The 21998-nt window shown below is 32.3% G+C and overlaps 3 protein-coding genes and 1 long non-coding RNA gene across 6 annotated transcripts; 3 read left to right on the plus strand and 1 right to left on the minus strand.

The window, feature by feature from the left end:
• The first annotated feature begins 762 nt into the window (after positions 1-762).
• Positions 763-5272, plus strand: LOC112801140 (protein NSP-INTERACTING KINASE 3). The gene is made up of 11 exons (XM_025843714.3): positions 763-1807; positions 2073-2205; positions 2343-2414; positions 2607-2750; positions 2869-2940; positions 3048-3107; positions 3210-3301; positions 3405-3551; positions 3710-4051; positions 4158-4549; positions 4699-5272. Exons 1-11 carry the CDS (start codon positions 1705-1707, stop codon positions 5014-5016), a joined length of 1875 nt encoding a protein of 624 aa, XP_025699499.1. The 5' UTR covers positions 763-1704; the 3' UTR covers positions 5017-5272.
• A 613-nt stretch (positions 5273-5885) lies between these two features.
• On the plus strand, positions 5886-8979 carry LOC112801141 (uncharacterized). The gene is made up of 4 exons (XR_011881981.1): positions 5886-6873; positions 7847-7957; positions 8237-8428; positions 8658-8979. It is a non-coding gene; the product is annotated as an uncharacterized lncRNA (long non-coding RNA).
• Positions 8980-10767: 1788 nt separating this feature from the next.
• On the plus strand, positions 10768-14711 carry LOC112801143 (uncharacterized). Of its 2 annotated transcripts, XM_072237055.1 has the most exons (6): positions 10769-11099; positions 11210-11323; positions 11803-11982; positions 12943-13069; positions 13368-13481; positions 14379-14711. In XM_072237055.1, exons 1-6 carry the CDS (start codon positions 11064-11066, stop codon positions 14492-14494), a joined length of 687 nt encoding a protein of 228 aa, XP_072093156.1. In that variant the 5' UTR covers positions 10769-11063; the 3' UTR covers positions 14495-14711. The 2 variants fall into 2 exon arrangements, with proteins under 2 accessions (XP_025699503.1, XP_072093156.1); XM_025843718.2 differs by having other exon boundaries at positions 10768-11323.
• A 1419-nt stretch (positions 14712-16130) lies between these two features.
• LOC112801142 (cation/H(+) antiporter 18) lies at positions 16131-20397 on the minus strand. Of its 2 annotated transcripts, none has more exons than XM_072237054.1 (4): positions 20286-20397; positions 18956-19204; positions 17697-18698; positions 16131-17589 (listed from the first exon to the last, which is right to left on the minus strand). In XM_072237054.1, the coding sequence occupies exons 2-4, from the start codon at positions 19154-19156 to the stop codon at positions 16441-16443; spliced, it is 2352 nt and encodes a 783-aa protein (XP_072093155.1). In that variant the 5' UTR covers positions 19157-19204; positions 20286-20397; the 3' UTR covers positions 16131-16440. The 2 variants fall into 2 exon arrangements, with proteins under 2 accessions (XP_072093155.1, XP_025699502.1); XM_025843717.3 differs by lacking the exon at positions 20286-20397 and adding an exon at positions 19972-20231.
• Positions 20398-21998: the final 1601 nt, after the last annotated feature.

Consider the following 21998-nt stretch of genomic DNA (forward strand, 5'->3'; position numbering starts at 1 on the left):
ATCATCTCATTTGCTGTAGGTTGCAGAATGTGATTTGTTTCACTCACTCGTATTTATATTTCTTTTCCCAAAAATTCTGAAATGAAAAAATAAAAAATAAAAAAGTTTATAATTTTCAGGTTCAAGCCAAAAGCAAACAAAAGAGGGGACAATCCAACCACGTGACCTGTCAATACTTTACCTGCAACAAAAGATTTTTTTTCTTTATTTTCTTTTTGCGTTATACTTATAACACAAAAACACACGTCTTACTCACCATTTTTCTCTCTCATCAATCCCACACATCCCTTCACTCTAATTAAAAAAACACACAGACAATTTTAGTTTTTAAAATAACTAATAAATTTTCTATTTCTTCAAAAAATAAAAAATAAAAATAAATACACCATTAAAAAATTAATATTTTTATTAATATTAGTTAATACTTTAGATTATTATTTTATTCTTATACTATTAAAATTTAAAATTTAATATAAAAATATTTTTATTAATTAAATATTAATAAAAAATAATAAATTTTATTGATCATTAACATTGTTCAAAAATATTTATACCATTTTTTTCATATACCTTTTTTTATATTTTTAACAGTATAAAAAATAAATTATCTATTCTTATTTTTTATCAATTATTTTTAATATTCAAAATAAAAATATACATAAAAAATACACACAAAAATAATATACAACAACGAAACCTCATTAAGTGAATAATATTATTATATTCTATTATATATTATGTATACAATGAGATAAAAAAAATATAATACATATAAAATTTTTCTTTTTAAAATATATCTTTTATTGGCACATTAACATTAAAAAAATATTATTCAATGTTCATAGATTTAATCAATTATATAATTTGGTTGAATGATTTTACACCAGTATCAAAATTAAGTTTTTAAAACGTTGTCATGGTTTATAAAAATTTGGTTACTGATTTTGCATCTATATTGGCTTCCACTTTGGCGCATTTGTTCGGTTCTTTGGTCGTGAGTGTGTTTCATGCTCCCAAATCCTAAGCTACCTTTTATTCTCTGCAACTGCAACAAGCTAAGAGGAAAAGAAGAAGAAGAAGATATTGGTGGTATCAATGGAAACTAAGCTAGAAAACCAACAACGACAAGGCTCACATGGAATTTGTGGGGAATGTCCAAACCTCATAGGAACCAAACCCCATCACTCACAGATCTCAAGGATCTCAGAATTTCAGGCTTAAAGTGCTGTTTCTTTGTTCTCACTGATATATAATATTAAGAAAGTTTTGTTCTTTATTTTTTTAATATTATATATATTTTTGGGGGGTGGTTTTGCTCTTTTGAGCTCACTCACTTGATAATTTGTCCTGGTTGGATTCAAATTCTCCATTTCCAAGTTGGTTTCAGTGGTGGGAAGAAGAAAAGTAGCAATTTTGGCATCTGGGTTCTGTTGGTTTTGAACTTATGCGGTTATATGAATTGGGTCTTAAGCAAAGTTGCTGTTTTGGTGAGAGTGGTTTTGTGCTTTATGGGAATCTGATTCCAAAGATTGGCTTTTTCCTTTTTTTGGTGTGGATAAGATGATGCAGACTCAACCACCCTTTGTAACAAGAATGACAAAGTCCAATTGTGACTTATGGTGGCTTTGAGAACTTTCTAGTGTGGTTTTTTTTTTGTTTTGTTTTGTGTGGAGGAAGGCATTGTTACTGAATTGAGAATACAGCATGGAACAAAGCAGATTGGTTTCATGGCTGTTATGTTCACTTCTTCCGTTGATGATTGAGATTTCTGCTGCTGTTCTTTCTCCTTCTGGCATAAACTATGAAGGTTAACCTTTTCTTTAATTTTCTTCCCCCCTTCCCTTTTTCATTTTGATCTTTGGTCAAGTTAATTATGCTGGAAATTACTAGGAATGATAGCTGAAAGATTGATGATGATGCTATTCTGTGACTTGTTATTTTCTTTTCTTGCCTTGAGAATCTTAACTCTTAAGTACTTCCTAATTACCTGTTACATAGTGGCATATTCTCAAGTGAATCAATTGATGGGAGGTTTTAGTTCTTACCCTTCTTTCTGTTTCTTCACTGAACAGTTCTAGCTTTGATGGCGATAAAGAATGAATTGAATGATCCTCACAATGTCCTGGAGAATTGGGATAGTAATTCTGTTGATCCTTGCAGCTGGAGGATGATTACTTGTAACCTTGATGGCTCTGTTTCAGTATTGTAAGTTTAGATTTTGAAGTGTTTTATGAAAGTAGCAAACAAGTTTCAAGATATTTATATAAGAAAATGAACCAAACAAATTTGAGTAGTTTGAATTATTTTTTCTTTCTCCTAAAGATCTTTTCTTTTCATATCAGGGGAATGCCTAGTCAGAACTTGTCTGGTACTCTATCTCCTTGGGTTGGAAACCTTACTAACTTACAATCTGTGTAAGTCTTCCGGATTTTCGATTAAGTCTCTTGTGTAGTTCTTGCTTTGGATGTTGGTTCAGTTCTGAATTAGTTGCCTTTGCTCTTATTGATTGAATGAATCTTTATTTTCAAATTTTTTGGTGCTTTGATTTTTATAAACTTATATTCACTCAAAGTAGAGGCAGTTACAGTGATGCTTAATTGGTACAGGTTGCTTCAGAACAATGCAATTTCCGGTCAGATTCCTACAGCAATTGGAAGCCTAGAAAAGCTTCAGACACTTGATCTCTCCAATAACGATTTTAGTGGCGAGATACCGAATTCTTTGGGAGGCCTCAAGAACCTGAATTATTTGTAAGTTACTTATATTACAGATTCTAACTGTTCAAAGTATTGTGTTTGATACTTGTTTCTATTCTGACTTATGAAATTTGGTTTCTTACTCCATTTAATGTGTTCTTGATGGTGCTAGGCGGTTGAATAATAACAGTCTTACAGGACCGTGTCCTCAGTCTTTAAGCAACATAGAAGGTTTAACACTTGTGTAGGTCTTTGTTACCTTGGCATTAATGTTATCTTTTCCTTACAAAACTATTGATTTCTAGGTATAAAATTGAATACTAACTGTAATGAATTGAAAAATATATGTAGAGACCTTTCCTACAATAATCTGAGTGGTTCCTTGCCAAGAATACCAGCAAGAACATTAAAGTAAGCTCATTTAGCGTTTCTAGTTAAATGTTGACTTTAGCTCTGTATTCAAGTTAACAAAAAAATGGTGTAGTGATTTCTTGATTGATTATTTACTTCCAGGATTGTCGGAAATCCATTAATTTGTGGTCCGAAATCCAACAACTGTTCTACTTTACCAGAGCCACTTTCCTTCCCTCCAGATGCACTAAGAGGTTGAGATGATTTATGTGTTTTGAACTCTACTTTCAGCTATGTTAACTACCTTTCTATAACTATTTATGACATGTTTCAATGTGGTGATTTTTGTTTATGTAGCTCAATCAGATGGTAGTAAGAAAAGCCATCATGTGGCTATTGCTTTTAGTGCAAGTTTTGGTGCTGCCTTCATCTTCGTGATAATTATTGTGTTCCTTGTTTGGTGGCGATATAGACACAACAAACAGATTTTCTTCGACGTTAATGGTTAGTCATCACTCAAGTCTCCCTTGGTTTCATTTTATGCTTGTCTCCTTTTATCTTTCATACTATATATATAAACTTTGTTGCAAATTTTGTAAAGAATCTGATGATCGTAAGCTTAATGTTTGGAGCATTTTAAGTAACATTTTCCTACTTTGTAGAGCAATATGATCCAGAGGTGCGCCTTGGCCATTTAAAAAGGTACACGTTCAAAGAGCTTCGAGCCGCAACAGACCATTTCAACTCAAAGAATATCCTAGGTAGAGGTGGCTTTGGAATAGTTTACAAGGCGAGCTTGAACGATGGGACTATTGTAGCCGTTAAAAGGTTGAAGGACTACAATGCAGCAGGTGGTGAGATCCAGTTTCAGACAGAAGTTGAGACGATAAGTTTAGCTGTCCACCGGAACCTTCTGAGGCTTTGCGGATTTTGCAGTACTCAGAATGAAAGGCTTCTTGTTTATCCGTATATGGCTAATGGCAGTGTTGCCTCTAGATTGAAAGGTTAGCTCACTGTTAAGCAGCCATTTTCTTAAGCTGCTTGTATTCGAGACTGAGTCATAATTTGAAACTTACCTAACTTTGCATTGGTTTTGGATTTATGAACCAGATCATATTCATGGTCAGCCAGCTTTAGATTGGACAAGGCGGAAGAGAATAGCATTAGGTACAGCAAGAGGGTTGGTCTATTTGCACGAGCAATGTGATCCTAAGATTATTCACCGGGACGTGAAAGCCGCCAACATATTGCTAGATGAAGACTTTGAAGCTGTTGTTGGCGATTTTGGTTTAGCTAAACTTCTGGACCACAGAGATTCCCATGTGACCACTGCTGTGCGAGGCACAGTTGGTCACATTGCTCCTGAGTACCTATCCACAGGTCAGTCATCGGAGAAGACCGATGTATTCGGGTTTGGAATCTTGCTGCTTGAGCTGATCACAGGTCATAAGGCTCTAGATTTCGGGCGAGCAGCAAACCAGAAAGGCGTAATGCTTGATTGGGTACCCTGTTCCCCCAGCTGTCTATCCTCTATATTCCTCAACTCATTTTGCTTACTTGACTATCTAAACTGCAATTCTTAAATGATAAGTTATCTTTCTCTTTCAATCACAGATGTTTCGTTTAACATGAATCAAACAACTTCTTTCAGGTTAAGAAGCTCCATCAGGATGGAAGACTAAATCAAATGGTTGACAAAGATCTAAAGGGAAACTTTGACCGTGTCGAATTAGAAGAAATGGTTCAGGTTGCACTCTTGTGCACACAATTCAATCCTTCTCATCGTCCCAAGATGTCGGACATATTGAAGATGTTGGAAGGAGACGGCTTAGCCGAGAGATGGGAAGCCTCACAGAGGATTGAGACACCAAGATTCAGGTCTTGCGAAAGCCACCCTCAAAGATATTCGGATTTTATAGAGGAATCTTCACTCATAGTAGAAGCTATGGAGCTTTCTGGGCCTAGGTGACAAAAACATCTTGGTTTTCCACTATAGCTCCCACTATTTAAAAATGGTGTAGTTCAAAATGGTTAAAGAACGACATTGTAATTGGTGTTGATAGCTTTGTAATGTAATGTAATGCTTGTATTGATGTGTAAAAAGAAAACAAAATGAATGAGAAAAAGGTCATGTATAAGTATGTATCTTCTTTGTTGGGATGTCTTAGTTGTGTAAGAAAAATTTTGATTCATATTATATAAAAAATTGTACCTAGTTTCGCTTATATGAGTGTATTCTATTTTGCCTTGGTGGCCAAGCAATCCACCTTTGAATCTGAGGTTTGTTGACTCATAAGTCATAACTCATCACAGATAAAACCTTGTGTATTTGATAGGGGTTTGTATGAGTATAATAATGAAACCATGCAATGCCTGGAAGAGTGCAGTTGACGAGTAATGAATAAATGTTGAGTCATGGAATACTACTTTTTAGTTAAGAACTATGTTAGTCTCAATCTTTACCCGTTTGTTTTTCCTTGTTGAGTCATAGAAACTTCACATTTTTTTCTTAAACAAAAAGATGGAAGTACTATTGGTAAAACAAGGCAAAAAAGAAAATATATGAAACACTTAAAAGAAATATTAGCAAGTCATGAATGGATTAAGTTTTTGGTAAACATAATTGGTTTTAAGTTTGGCTGGGGCAATTTGAGGCCGGTTGCCCAAAGTGAACCCCTTCTTAGCGAGGAACAGGATTATGGCGGCCTTAGTGCAGGCGGTTCGACATGTCTCCTCTTCCAATCTTGCCGGCACTGGTATGCTTTTTCGGCGGGGAAGGTAGCTCGCTTTGCCAATAGTGGCTATACATAAGAACATTTCCCTTTATGACACTCTTGGTCTTGGACAATTGGAGTTTCGCGGTTTCGCCTGAGAATATATGAGACGTGGGCTAGAATTAGAACTACGGTGTCATTTTTCCTTTCCTTTTTTGATAAGAGCAGTTTGCAACACCCAACTAAAGAAGGGGTTAAAGGGGTTCATACATCAGATCCAAACAATAGAAAAAAACCTACACTCATAATAACAAAATATGTTTTTTTTTTAATAATTATTAAATAATTTTTATTTAATTTTAACTACAAAACTTCATTTTTTATATATTATTTAATTATTAAATTTATTCTTTATTTTATAAATTATTATTTTATTATTCATTTATGACCTATGTTTTTTAAGTTCTAACTCCTTTTCCTCTCCAACTCCATTTCCTCTTCCACAGTCAATCCCTTTTGATCCTCCTTCTATTCTGCTCCTCCACTATGGCCTCCGCCTGATAAAACCAACCCTATTGCGTGTGACTAAAACTTAATAATTTATTACTTGCCCATTATCAACAGCACCATGAACACTTTAAAACAATAAAAAGGAAGAAAAACGGTGAGCTGAAACTGAAAATGCGTTCTCCTCTCTACTTCTTCCCAAAACAAAAAGAAAGCTGAAGCCTGAAGGTGAGAAACCCTAGCCTCTCCCCCACCGCCGCAAGGGCCGTCTAACTACCGTCGCATGGACTGCTGCAAGGATTGCCGCCGTGTCATCCGTCGCAACTTCTTCCTCGAGCTCGGTGTCAGTCCCCGGCGTTCTTCTGCTCCGTCGCGCTCCTGCCATCCTCAGTCGCTCTCTTGCCGTCGTCTTCGTCTGGTCGTGGTGCTCGAAGACCCCAACCCACCAATGGTAGCTTCTTCCTCGAGCTCAGCGTCTTCGCGTCTGCTCTTTGTTTGATCAGCCACAGGACTGCCGCCGTCGGTTGTGCTCGTCGCCTGGCCTCTGTCTCCGTCGTACTTCTGCCCCTCTGCTCAGACTGCTCAGAAGTCAAGTCAGAACAAAGGTTTAGGATTCTGTTACTCAGATTAGTTTTTTCATTTTTTAAATTTTTTCATTCTTCATTCTTTTTAACTATGCTCTGTGCTGCTGTTGTGCTGAACTTTGTTTCGTTGCCTTTTCTTGTGTTGTGTTGAAAAAAATGATGCCGAACTCTTGATAATCCTTGTTAACATTATGCTAACATGAGCTTTTATTTGTTCAGTATGTTAGTTGATATTAGTATTCTTGCAATTGTTAAGTGTTTTTATTGCAGTGCTGCTTTCTGAGGCTATATTCTTTGTGACAGTAAGCTGTGGATATTGGATTATACTCTTTTAATGTATCTTTTTGGTTAAATTAATATGTTAATCCCTGATATTTTCAGAGAACTCCAAATAAATCTTTCATGCTTTTTAAAAGTTTGTAACTGTGTACTTAAACAAAAACTTCGAAAATAAAAAAAAAATCAATGTAAACAGAGTATTCTTAGATGCGAAAACTCTAACCATTGTCCAACAGGGTACATGAGTTGGGTTTTGAGTCTCCATATGGAAAATTTACATATTTCTTTTCAGCTAAATCTCTAATTCTAGACCTAAAATGCAACATAAGCATAATAAACATGCTTTTATTAGGATTGAGTCTTCTCTGCTTCATTGAACTGAATTTATTTATTAAATTTTGCTAAGTTGTATCTTGTTTTGAACGGATTATAACGAAAGATGAAATTTTTATTGTTGAATTTTTGTCGTTGTATAATCTTGTTTGGATTAAAAAAAAAGAAATAACGAACTAAAAGAAAAAGAAGAAAGTTAGTGCATAAAGAACTAATAAAGGTTTTCTCCCTTTACTATGTCTCGCGCTCACCGCTTTTCTCTTGATTTAATTTTTTGGCTTTGTTTTTGTCTTGAATTTGATCATTTTATTTTGATTGAATATTGTGGGGCTCATCATTTTGAAGCTAAGTTGTTCACCTCCATTCTTATGGATTTGATTAGGTTTCAAACATGCTGGCCTTACTGAAACGGGGAATAGGAGTGCATAGTTCTGGTTTAATTCCAATTCTAAAGGAAGTGATTGAGATTTTATTTCAAGAAGGACTAATAAAGGTTGGTAGATTTTATATACATTCATTTTGTAATTTGCTTAATTTATTTTTTCCAATATGATTTCATTTTTCCGGAAATGTAGTGTTAGAAATAAGGAGAATATCGGAGAATATATCATATCTTAGTATATTAAATTCTAGTTCTGTTATTTTATTTGCTTAAATAACTACGATTGCTACATTGTTGTTGTGCAGTCATTACTTCAAAATTTTAGAATCTGATTACTTGTTACCTGAACTCTTTCAAGAACTTGAAAATTTTAATACAAATGTTGTGCAGTCATTATCTCCAAATTACTGTCTTAGCGGACTTTGCAAGGGACTGTTTACAATAAAAATTCCCATGCAAATGATGAAATCTTGTTATTTGCTGCTGCAAGAGCACTCTCCAAATCACCTTGGTGAAGGTGATTTGTTTGTCATACTAGTCCCAAAAGTGCTTAATGTTACTGATGCCCAAAGCTTTATTCAGGTGGGCTTTCTTGTCTCTTTCATTATTAAAATAAATTGACTTAAAAAGTAGCAAGAGAAGTTGCATCAAGTTGATGGTCTTCAAATATATGAACCTTGAATGAATTGTTTGATCAATTGCAACTTTACATAGTTTCATATTTTCAGTTTTCTATATATTTGATTCAAATACAGTGCATTATGTGAAATTGGGTGGTACTAAACAATCTTTCCTTGTTCATTTGTGTTAGAGTTTGGAGCCTGCTACTTGGAGAAAGTTGAAAATAAAAGGGAAGATGTATCACAAAGTTCCCTGATAATCTTCAAGCATTGCCGTCGTATCTTGCCAGATCATGAGAAGTGTCTGCTATCTCTGGGGAAATGCCACACTTAGTTGGTGCATTTTATAACACTATTGTTCAATATTTAGTTGTGGGTATTTTATGTATCCAATTTGTATATATAAACTTTTATTTTATTAGTTATGGTAATCATGTATTAAAAGTATATAGATATTATTTGAAGTATAATTTTTAATATATTAAAACTGTTCAATTAGACACTATTAAATAATAGTTAGTTACAAATTTTTGAAACAAAAATAAAAAAAAGTTATGTTAGCCACTGCAAAAAAAAAAAAAAAAAACACTCAAATGGTGCTTATTTGCGTTGATCGTTTACTCAGCTATGAATTCTCCTCGATGTTGCGTTTTTCTTCTTCAATTGTTTTTCTTTACACTTCGTATCTGTCATTTTTGTTCTCTGATCTAGTTTTTTTTTCCAATTTTTTAAGGAATTTTTTTTTTAATTTTGTTAAAGTATGGGTACTTGAGCAGTTACACAGAATGAGATACCAAGAAGAACAAATAAATGGAATTAGAAATCATACTTATTTTTTTTGTATATAGCCTTAACATTAAAATTGAAATTAGTGCTATTTTTTATACTAAAACAGAATTCTAATTCTCTAAAGATTATTCCAAGGGTTAATCATTATTCTCAAGAATGATAGGACATTAAAAAAATTTCTACGTATTAATTTATGTTACAAATATGTAAAAAATAGAAATAACATTAATATATTCAAACATATAAATAGAAAGTAAAGAAAAAAAAGGTTAAACCAATGAGTAATAGTTCAAATGGTATAGTCTTTTCATACTCAATTAAGATGTTGTGGGTTTGCGTCTTCTATCTTTGGTAAAAAAATAAAAATAAAAATAAAAAAAGTTAAATTCTCTATATTTTCAGTGAAATTATAAATTAGTAAATTACAAATTTTAATTTTTTTTTTAGGGATTCAATATTTCAATTACAAATTTTTAAAGGATAAGGACCAATTTGTAATTTCAGTAAAAGTGTAGGGACTAATTGTGTAATTTAACCAATAAAAAAATAATTTTTTTATAAGTAAATTAATTGTATAAAATAAAATATAATTGACATGACATAATATTTATATGACATAGTTGTTAAAATAATAAATGAAAATGACATTAATTCATCATAAAAATATGAGTTATATATATATATATATATATATATATATATATATATATATATAATCATACCAATGGATTGAATACATACAAAACTTTAATCATGTATAAAATTCATACAATTATATTATCATACCAATCGATTAATACGAAAATATCTTTAGTCACCTACAAAATTCAAACGATTGAATAAGAAAATACCATCATTGTTTTGTGAAATTCAATCGATTGAATTTTGAAGAAATATGCGATATTTTGAACATAATGAATCAAGAAAAAAAAAAACAATTCTAACTGGTATTGTCAAAATATTTATGAAAGTCACTATTAATGGAACATCTATTTTGTTGTTGGTTTTGTTTCTAATTGTTAATAAACATAATAGACAAATAATAAAATAATAATTTATAAAATAAAGGGTAAATATAATAATTAAATAATATATAAAAATTAAGTTGTAGTTAAAATTAAATAAGAATTATTTAATAATAATTAAAAAACTTTTAAAATATGTTTTGGACTTGTTATTTTTAGAAAATAATTTTTTTAATGATCTTCTTAAAAAAATATTTTTTACAAAAATAAAAATAATTTTATGTTTGAATATCTCTTATAAAAATATTTTTGTCTATCATTATATTTAGATAAAATAAGATAAAAATATTTTTTTATTTATTTATTATGTAAAAAATATTCTTTTAAAAATTTTTAAAAAAATATAAATTATAATTTCTCACAAAAAAAATAATTTTTTATCTTTTAATATTTTTTATTATTAAAAATTTATTAAATATAATAAAAAAATAATATCTCATTAAAATTTTTTTTTATCAATTTAATAGACCTAAAGAAATATTTTATTTTGGGACTCGCAGATCCTATGCCATCTCATATTGTAGAAGAGTCTGGAAGCTCAACCACAGAACAATAAGAATGAATTGTCTCTTTTTTCTTTTAAAAAGAGTAAACTGTGATTTCTTAACAAGCCAAAGAATCCATTTCCCTTGCCAAGAGAAAAAAAAACGTCAGAACTCACAAGTTACAACAAACCCGAGTAGTCCTAACCCCTCACCTCACTTCTTTCCGTTATCATCCAAACAAGCCCCAATCACACTGAACCTTGAGAGAAAATGGTGGTGGTGATAGAGCAGCAAGAGAATGAGGATCGAAACGCAAATCCCTCCAATACTGCTGGTAACGATGCTTCCGACGGTTTTGAAACGGCCAGCGACACCGACCTGGGCAGCGAAACCGGAGGTGATGACGTTGGCGCTAGCAGCCATGATCAACAGCTCGAACAACAGCAACATCAACAACAGCAGCCGAAGCCAGAGCATTCGGAGCCGGAACCTGAACAGAGTGTTTCTCCAAGTAATAGTTTTTCTAGAGATCCCTTGATCATTGAGGAATTGGAGAAGGTTTGGTTTCAAAATTTTAGGGTTTTGATAATTTTGCATTAAATTTGGTTTCTTCTTTTAGTGTGATCATGTTCTTTGGTAGTAATTACTGTTTCTTAATTTCATTTTTCAGTGTTTTTATTTATTAAAATGGTTTATAATAAAAAATTTACTGATTCTTTATTTTAATGGAGTGGTTTGATGCTATTAGGTTGCATAATAATATAGGGAGTTTGAGTTTGAGCAGTAGTGCTTTATAAACTGCACTAGAGAACATGTGAAGTCTCAAGATTATGTTCAATTGGTTAAGCAGACTAATTGTCTTCAGACTATGATTGTAAAGTTGTTGAATCAAAATATTTTTTTTAACTAAAAACATGATCTATTATCTACATAATGGTCCTGGTCTAAATTGAACCATTTGATGTGGTATTTAAAACATGCATATTCATTTTTAAGGTTAAAAATACACAAAATAGTGCTGATGCCACTTGCTGCAGAAAGCATTGGTTCAAGCAAATGAGGCAAAGGCAGAAGGGAATAAGCTTTTTGTGGATGGGAAGTATGAGGAAGCATTATCCCAGTATGAACTTGCTCTACAAGTTGCACCTGACATGCCTTCATCTGTTGAAATACTCTCAATATGTCATGCAAACCGTGCTGTGTGCTTTCAGAAACTGGTATGGTGTTCTTTCTTACTATTAATGAGAATAGCATTTGTTAGCACCTTCCCCTATCAATTATTATGTTGTAAATCAGATGGACTATTTATCTCTATTTTTTATTTTCTTCTTTCTAAAAAGCTTGATAACCTATGTCTAGTGGTATGTGGGATTTGCCTACTAATTTGGAAGTGTATGATTAGGTATTTTTTTTATGTTTATTATTTGGACAGCTAAATTGTCATTACTCTTGAATTTAAAAGTTTTATTATACAGAAAAGAGGGAATGTATAATTCTGGAAAATAGAAAAGAACCCTATCTGCATGCAAGACAGAAAGTAGAAGCTTTAAGCTGAATTCTCTCTTGCTACAGGGGTAAATTGGCAAACTTAATGATGTGGAGATTATAACCCAACCATAATTTCCTTGACATGTTCACTGTATAAAAGTAATAGTGAAAACAGAAAAGGAAAATTGGAAACAATATATTGTTTCAACCATTTCTTTAAGAAAATTGTGCACTAAACCAAACAAACCCTATAGCATTTTAACTGTTTATTGAAATGCATTGGTCTGGTTCCTCGTAAGACTTGCGAATTTGAGGCTATTTACTAATTAAATATAATATTTACTAATTTGAGGCTATTTATTAATTCCATAATGTAATTAGTCTGTTCAAAACATGAACCCAACTTGCTTAATTAATAGGCCTGCTTAAAGTAAAAATATAACATTGGGAGCTCACAAACTAGATACCTCATGCATCCATCCGAGGGGCCATTTTTGGCAAACAGGACCCTTTTAAGTGTGGTTCAACTCTTCCGTACCTCTTTTTTTATTTTCCAATCATATCTTTTGAAGTCATTTTAATCATAGATAAAGCTGGTATGGAATCTTGCATCATATTTGCCCTTTTATATTTGAAATTGATTAAGTCAAGAATCTAATTTCTTTTAACTTATGCTAAACATATCCCAGGGAAAATATGACAACACAGTTAAAGAATGCACAAAAGCATTAGATCTGAATCCAGTGTATATTAAAGCTTTAGTAAGAAGAGGAGAAGCTCATGAAAAGCTTGAACATTTTGAAGAAGCCATTGCTGGTAAGTTCAGATCTTATATTAGGAGTTATTGAACTTTATTCTCTTTTGCACAGTAAGGGGGTATGTGTAGTTTCTCAAACTGGAAAGGTGCCACTGTTATGTGGTATCTGCCAACCTAGGGAAAGCCAGTATGAGTATCATTATGCATTCCTTATTGTTGGATCTTAATGAAGAAGTACATGTTTTGCATACTGATGCCATTCAGATTTTTTTTCCCTTTTCGCATCATTGAGTTCATTCATACCATAATTTTTTCGCCTCACTAATTTTAGTTATTTTTCCAAATATCAATTGACAGATATGAAAAAGATCTTAGAAATTGATCCCTCAAATGATCAAGCTAGGAAGGCCATCAGGCGACTTGAGCCGCTTGCTGCAGAAAAGCGGGAAATGATGAAGGAAGAGATGATTGGCAAGTTTCTGTTTTCATCTTTATCTTGGATTTCAATTATAGTTGCTATTGTATCATGTACTTCGCGTAGAACAGTGCATGGGCATTATTTCCTTACATTACCTTGATCCTTCATGCATACATTTATAATCTGTTACCCAAATATGATGCTCTTTTCTTTATTTCTTCTTGCTGCTGCAAAACTACCGTCAATTACAGAAAAACATCCTGTCTCGGTTTCTGTGTATTTATTGGCACATTCATCTAGCTTTTTTGTCCATCCTTAAGATTTATTTGCAATCTTGTGGTTGAAATTGGCTAAGTCCATATGTTAGTTTAGTCAGATTAAAATTATTTTATCAAAGGAATTTATGGATGCCTTATTATGATATTTCTAAGCATGGGATACCTAGGTGATAGAAAGATATACTATTATTTTTGAGTGATGTATGCAACTTTGGTTTTTCAGAGATTCCATTTTATCTTGTGGATATAGATTGTGTTCCTTGAGAGTTTAGACTAGTATGCTCTGTGTTATTTGTGATGGGCATAGAGTTGGCATTTGTTAATTGGGATTTGGGAATCTTGTAGTTGGAGGAGAAACTTTAGGATTGTCTAGTTATATAAATTATCTTTTATCTTGAATTGCAGTCTTTGGTGCTTGATTTATTTATTGCTCAAACAAAACCTTTTGGATTCCAGGCAGTGCTGCTAGCTGCACTTGTATGTTAAGCCTATTATCTTCCTGGTTGTCATTCATGTTAAACCTATTATCTGCTTCTTTACCTCTTGGTAGAGGCTGCAGAGTCTTATCTTCAGTTCCGAATATTTTCTTTGTACTTACATTCTATAAACTATAATCCGGTACGATTTGCTATCTTCATTTTACTTGCACTGAAGAATTGTTTCTTGATGCAGCAAAACTAAAAGAAATGGGAAATTCTGTCTTGGGCCGGTTTGGGATGAGTGTCGATAACTTCAAAGCAGTTAAAGATCCAAACACTGGTTCCTATTCTATCTCATTCCAGCGTTAAGCCTGGCAGAGCAATGTCATAATAGCATATTTAAGTAAGAAAGATGCAGTCCATAATGATGCAGGTTTGAGGCCTTATTGTGCATGCAAGGCATTAGGAAAAGTTGAATGTTCTTAAAGGAGTTTAGATCATCTAAAGTGAAAGTTTGTAAAGTGGAAAAAATGAAAGGATAATCATTTTCAATGGAAGTTATTGATGGAAGGGTGATTATGACTAACTTCTTACTTACTTTCACACCCTTACAAAAAATAAGAGCATGTGATGATTGCTTTTGGTTCATCCTTAAAGGACATTGATAATGAATAAATCCGGAATAACTAATTGTGATTTTTAATCTGTATTCAAATTTCAAAACACATGAAGATTGTTACCTCTAGTAAAATTGAACACATCATGTGATTCTTGTTACATCATTTCTTTTTCACTTACCTAATAAATTTTTATCTCCTACTTTTATTTCATTGGTGCTAAGCATTTAAGTAATGTCCCAGATGGCCACTGGCTAGTCAACTTCTTCATGTCATAGCTAGAAGATGATAGAACTAATCCATTGCTACATTTTTTTTTTCTTAAGGTACCTTGGATTCTGGGTTATTTAGGTAGTTAAGAACCGTCATGTGTTAAAAGTATATATTAAAAGTATAAAAGTATATATTAAAAGTATATAGATATTATTTGAAGTATAATTTTTAATATATTAAAACCATGCAATTAGACACGATTAAATAATAATAAAAGTTACAAATTTTTTATGTTAGTCATGGCAAAAAGACACTCAAATAGTGTTTGTTTGAACTTTTTTTTTGTTGGTTCATCGTTCACTCCATTGTGAATTTTACTACGTTTTTTTTTTCAATTGTTTGTCTTCACACTTTCGTACTCGGTTATCTATTCCCGTTTTTTCTCCAATTTTTTTTAACTTTGTTAAGACGTGGTGTGCTTGAGCAGATACACAAAATGGAATAAGAAGAAGAACAAATTAAATGGAATTAAAAATCAGACCTATTTTAATCTGATTTGTATATAGTCTTATCATGAGAACTGAAATCTTATTAGAATTGAAATGAGTGCTATTTTTTTATACCCATAACCTGAAATAGAATTCCAATTCTCTTTAAGAGAATTCTATTCCAAGAGTTAATCAATGCAAAACACATTATTCTAAAGAATAATAAAAAATTAAAAAAAATTCTACGTAAGTTAAATGTCACCAATATCTAAAGAATAAAAATAACATTAATATATTTAAAAGCCGTTTGGAAAATTGAACACATCATGTACATCACCCCGTTTTTCAATCACCTAATAAATTTTCATCTCTTACTTCTATTTCAGTGGTGCTAACTGCTAAGCATTTAAGCTAGTCAAGTACTTCATGTCATAGCTAGAAAGATGTTAAGTCAGGCTTTTTCAGTGCTTTTTTCTACCATTGTATCTGAATCCCAAAATCGGAAGCACTTATGGTGGGTCGATAAAAAAAAACCATACAAAAATCATTAAACTTAATCCCACTTTTAACCAACTTTAATTGTGTAACACAACTGCCACCCCTCTGCATTACTGCGCCTCCTTTCTGCAAAAGATCTAAAATTCATGTTCAATCCTTAGGAAAATCCTTACTTTTACTATCCACACCTTAGAAAAATCCTTACTTATAGAATAATAAATTTGTTCCAAGTACATAAAAGTCATACAATTAAAGATTTACAAGAGACTGGTTAGAAAATTCCGGTAAATTAACTGCAAAGCTTACAAGTGCGATGTAATCTCTGATGAATTCATGTTCAATCATCGTAAGTGAGAAGAAAATTTGTCTAAATGCTATTTATTGACTTAGAAATTATTATCTTAGCCTTTCAGATATATACATCTAAACAATTGACAAGTTAAAAACCAAAAATGATTTAAAAGTGACCAAATCACTTGTTAACACAACCTTAACAAAACTATTGATGCTGATACTGCTGCATCACCAAGACGGATGCTATTGTTGGGCAATCTTGAGATACCAGCAAAGAACCAATTGGTCCAAGTTCCGGGTATTCATTTCTCTTGAGAGCATATGCCACTTCACCTTGTGGACTTCGACCCACAAGAACCAGATTGCAATGAGTGAACTCACAGATCACAGCAACTGTTCCTGCTGCATCCTTTACTGCTTTCTCTTCATATGTCACAGAATCATCGTTAGCTACTTTTGCCTTGAATTCATTAAGGAACTCCTCATCCTCTGAGACTAATTTGGAGCTGGAAGAGGATTCTCCCACGTCCACTCTAACGATATCTCCTGTGGTACTTGGTTCTACGACAAAGCGAAGAACCACCAATCTTATGCCAGGGTGCTCGGCCATTCGAGCACCATAAGCAAGGGCCTCGCGATCATCACTTCCACCAAAGAAAAGCACTGTAATGGAATAAGAAACATTGCTTGCAGATATATGGGATGTACCACCAAGGCCACGATCAACGAGAATTCCAACTGAGCATGGAGCATTCTCAAGGACCCTTCTGTTAACATATTTAAAATCACTTCTTGTTGTCTCTAATGAGCCATCCAATCTTTGGTGCTTATGAAACGGAAGAATGATTACTGCAGCTTTCTTTCCCCCAGCAGTTGCACAAATGTCTATGTGCATGTCTGCCATAGATGAGATTTCGGTCATTGGTTTGACAGACACTTGACTCAGTTGATGGTATGCCTCAAATGCCACAATTAAATGATCAGCATCAGAGGGACGATCCTTATTCCAGAATGGCAACCCATTTTTCCTTGCCTTATGTACCATTAAGATTGTTGATGACCTCTCAGAAAATTCTCTGAGGTGCATTGTATACACACAAATTCCACCGGACTTCTGGATTCCTCTTGAGGCTTCAATCAAGTTTATCATTGATGGAATATTTCTTGCATTATGGAAACAGCAAAGAATCCTCAATTGGCTGTTTGTGTTCTTCCTTGCTATTGTTTTGTATTTGTAATCATCTATTTTCGCCCTTCTTGCAGGCTTATACACAGCCATGACAAGAGGAGTGGTAATGAATGTGGTAAATACTGCCATAAGAACCATAATGGCAAAGGTTTGATCATTTAAAACCTGAAAATTGCAAAAAGCACATATTAAGTTTTCATTTCTTTGATCGATAGAAACATATAACATGTTAAAATAGTTAGTGAATATCAATAGCAAGAGAATTTTAATACCTTCCTATCTTTGCCAATGTTGAGAACAATCAATTCAACCAAGCCCTTACTGTTCATTAGGAATCCCAGAGCTAAAGCCTCCTTCAAGGGTACTTTACAGAAAAGTGATACAACAACGGTTCCAACAATCTTCCCAAAACAAGCAGTGAAAATAACTAAGGCCAGAATACCCCATGACTGCAGGCCGTGAATGGCGAATATGTTGGTCTTCAATCCACTTGACACAAAATAGAGTGGGAGGAAAATGCCCGAAACAAGATCCTCTACTTTTTCCACAAGAGTCCTGGTAAATGGTCCATCTTTTGGAATCAACACACCAACAACAAATGCACCAAACATGGCATGGATTCCAATAGCATCTGTAACAAAACCCGCGGCCAAAACAACAACTAATGTAGCACATATATATATCTCATCCACCGGCTCGCCTTCATTACATCGTTGTGTAATCCTTTTGAAAATTGGAGGGACAATGATGATTGAACAAAGAACAAAACCACATCCACATAAGAAGACCCACAATGACACTAGTGGAGACTCGCTATCGCCTGACAAGGCAACAGCAAGTGCAAGCAGAATCCAAGCAGCAATATCATTTACTGCTGCGGCAGACATGGCCATTCTACCAACATTGGTAGTTAGAAGTTTCAACTCGGCCAAAATACGAGCCAACACAGGGAAAGCAGTTATGGATAGAGCAACACCCATAAAGACAAGAAATGCAGTACCATTTACACCTTTGGCAATTGTTTCTTTAAGAACAAATGATGAACCAATTCCCAAGGCAAAGGGTACACTTATTCCAGCAATAGCAATGGCAAGGGTCTGTTTCCCTGTTTGACGCAAAGATCTCGGATCTAACTCTAGGCCTGCCAGGAATAGAAAGAACAAAAGGCCAATGTTTGCCAGAGTATCCAGTACTGTAAGACTCTTGGAGGGGAAGACAGCATTCAAATAGCTTTTATTTCGTCCTAATGCTGATGGCCCAAGTAATATTCCTCCCTGTCAATGAGAAGTAGTGTTAAATCATGGAGCATCATCTCTCCCTTTCAATAAACCTCTAATATAAGTCACAACTTAGTTCTTTCCTAAAGAAATTTCTAAAATGTATTGAACTTAATAATACTTTTTATTTCCCTGCTGTATGGAGGATAATCTTACAAATTGTATTACAAAAATCTTATGATAGATAAACGTTACAGGTTAAATTCTAAATTCATTAGATAGTGCTGCAGATATTTTAAGAGAAATGAACTTACCACAATCTCTGCAATGACTCTTGGCTGCCTCAAAGGCCTTATAATATATGCCAATCCTCTTGTGACTACAAATACTAGGCATATCTGTAAAATAGCTATGGGGAGTGCAAAATCAAGAGGGTTATCTCCTTGAAACACACCATTTGATGTCGGTTTCATGGGTTGGGGGCAAACACTTGTAGAAGTAGCATTGGTAACCATTTTCACCACTGCAAAGTCCAAAACTACACCAGACTCTCACTTAAATTTCTGCCAAAAATAGGAATCTTCTTTCAAATCTCTCATGTAAGAATTAAGAACTACATCAAAATCAAAGTACATGGGAATATATTCTTTTATTTAAATTTTCAGATTCTCGTGACCTTATCAAGAAAAAGGATCCTAACTTCTAATCAATAGTGACAATCAAAAACATGACAAGGTTCATGTGAATTTGACAATTTGTCACGCCAGAAGATCCATTCCCAAATTAAAGACCACTCTTTAAGCGGGGACAGCATCTTTGGCCTGAAAACTCAAAAAGCACTAAAATAAAAACCACTGAAACACAATCAAGAATGCATCTTTCTTTTCTCTAGAACTTTCTGTGACCTCGTCTTTCGTTTCTATAGCAAACACTTTCAAGCAATAAACAGAAGAGAATGGTCGTACATGACAGCAGTAAACCAAAGATATCCATGGTTCATACTTCATACAAACAGAAGTAGCACTACTAATTCGATTATAATTAAGGTTTGAATCTAAGGGCTCCAAAAATGTCAAATAAAAATTCATGAAGCAGAAAAAAAAAAAATGCTACCCCCACAAAACCGATTGCATGGCTGGTGGTAGTGGCAGACTGGCAGCGTGCAAGGAAAGAATTATAAGTACAAATTTATTAAACCAATGGGAAACAAACAATACAAACTTATCCAAAACAAAGAGGTATAGTTGAAATTAACGTTCAAAAAGAAATTAAATGACTATACACATTGATACATATGCAGAGAATGCAAAGAAAAATAAGGCAGACAAACCAACGGAATGGTTAGAGGCTCAGATCGAAGTCAAAACTCAGTAGAAAAGAGAAGGCGCTGTATGTTTTAAAATTGAGAAGCCAGTGATCGAAGTTAACAGCATGCAGGAAAGTAGTACTCTATATACATGTGCCCATATGAATAACTCTGATTTGGCTTTCCCCTACTTTTACGCAGTTATCTCTGACACTTTTTTTTTTTTTTAAATAGGAAATAGTAGGGCGACAATTTCGAATCACACTCCTTCAAATTTAATGAACAACAAGTCAACCACCAAGAAACACTATAAATAAAAGATTTCATAGAAAGCATACATTGCACGTTACTCCAACAGCAGGAAGGCCTAGTGTGGAAAGAGCGCAATAGTTAATAGATTATGAAGTAGTTCCTAACCCGCGCGTGACTTGGTAGTCTAAAGTAACATGGAATTTTAGTATTCTTTAATTATAAGAAAGAGAAAACCTCTATATATAGAGTTTTAGTATTCTATAAAAAGATATCAAAATTTTGTTTAGTTACTATTTTTTTATTTTATTATTTTAATTTAAATTTATTTTATTTTTTAGTTGATATTAAATTATTAAAAAATTATAACAAAAATAAAAAACTAGACAAAAATATATTTTTTATTATTAATTTTAAAAACTAAAATATCTTTTAATATTAAATTTATTTAATTTTAATTAAAAATTAATTTAATTATGAAAAAGTAAAATAATTTTGTAATTAATTTTAGAAAAATAAAAATATCCTTTTAAGATAAGAATTATTTAATTATTTAAAAGATTCAAATTTTATATTTAAAATTTATATTACTTATTAAGATTAAAGTTATTTAATTTAAATTAAAAATTTAATTTAATTTAATTTTAAAAAGAGCACAACTCATTTTAATTTAATTATAGAAAAACAAAAATATATCATTTTAAGATTACAGTTGTTTAATTATTTTAAAAATTAAATATTTATATTTAATTATTTAAAATTAAATTTCAAACACACTTAATTCATACAAATAAATAGAAAATCAATTCTTACCCGATCCAAATCCTACTGGACTCGGACCTAACTTTATTTTTTCGGTAGCTCATATGTCGCGGTAAGTGATTTGTTTCAAAATTGAAGTTTTAGTACTCTTTAATTATAAAAAAGAAAAAATGTCTATATATGAAATTTTAGTATTCTATAATAAAAAAAATCAAAATTTTATTTAGTTAAAATCTTTTTATTTTATTATTTTAATTTTAATTTATTTTATTTTTTAGTTAATATTAAATTATTTTGTATTTTTGAAAATAATTAGATAGCGTTTAAAAAAGAGATAGAAATTGAGAAATTGATAGTGGGAGACAAAAATTGAGAGAAAGAGATTGAAATAAATTTTAATATTGTATTTTGTGTAAAGAAAGAAACAAAGACTAAAATATAGATAAAATTTTAATTTAATTTGCACAAAAAATAAAATTAAAATTAATTAATTAAAATAACTATAAAATATTATTAAATTTTCAATTTGTGTTTCCACTTTTTAGAAATACTAAAATATGAAATTTTAATACCAATTTTAGTTTTTCAATGTCCATTTAATGTCGATATCTAAAAATAAATGCTACCTATCAACCAAAAATCTACATTATTATTATTATTATTATTATTATTATTATTATTATTATTATTATTATTATTATTATTATTATTATTGTTAGAAACAATAGAGATATCTGAGAAAAGTGTGTTGTATGTTATTCAGCTGTTGAAAGGTACAATATACAAGGGGTATTTATAGGTGTTAAATGAATCAAAGTAATAAAGACATAGAATCTTATAATTAATGTACATATATACTATATAAATATAAACGATACTAATTGATCTAAATTAATTCTAATGATTATCTAAATTGATTCTAATGATTCTCTAATATCCCCTCTCAAACCCAAGTGGGAGCTAAAGAGACCAACTTGAGTTTGGATAACAAAGCCCGAAAGCGAGTCGGGTGATGAGCTTTCGTGAAGATATCAGCAGTC

The sequence above is a fragment of the Arachis hypogaea genome, chromosome 5 (genome assembly GCF_003086295.3).
Source record: "Arachis hypogaea cultivar Tifrunner chromosome 5, arahy.Tifrunner.gnm2.J5K5, whole genome shotgun sequence".
Taxonomy (NCBI): Eukaryota; Viridiplantae; Streptophyta; class Magnoliopsida; order Fabales; family Fabaceae; genus Arachis; species Arachis hypogaea.

Coding starts and splice junctions, on each gene's coding strand:
- LOC112801143 (XM_025843718.2), top strand. CDS start 11,036: ATGGTGGTGGTGATAGAGCAGCAAGAGAATGAGGATCGAAACGCAAAT. Junction 11,983..12,942: donor CTGTGTGCTTTCAGAAACTG/GTATGGTGTTCT, acceptor AACATATCCCAG/GGAAAATATGACAACACAGT. Junction 13,482..14,378: donor GATGAAGGAAGAGATGATTG/GCAAGTTTCTGT, acceptor TTCTTGATGCAG/CAAAACTAAAAGAAATGGGA.
- LOC112801142 (XM_072237054.1), bottom strand. CDS start 19,156: ATGGTTACCAATGCTACTTCTACAAGTGTTTGCCCCCAACCCATGAAA. Junction 18,699..18,955: donor GAGTCATTGCAGAGATTGTG/GTAAGTTCATTT, acceptor TCTCATTGACAG/GGAGGAATATTACTTGGGCC. Junction 17,590..17,696: donor ACATTGGCAAAGATAGGAAG/GTATTAAAATTC, acceptor TGCAATTTTCAG/GTTTTAAATGATCAAACCTT.
- LOC112801140 (XM_025843714.3), top strand. CDS start 1,705: ATGGAACAAAGCAGATTGGTTTCATGGCTGTTATGTTCACTTCTTCCG. Junction 2,751..2,868: donor CTCAAGAACCTGAATTATTT/GTAAGTTACTTA, acceptor TGATGGTGCTAG/GCGGTTGAATAATAACAGTC. Junction 3,302..3,404: donor CCCTCCAGATGCACTAAGAG/GTTGAGATGATT, acceptor TTGTTTATGTAG/CTCAATCAGATGGTAGTAAG.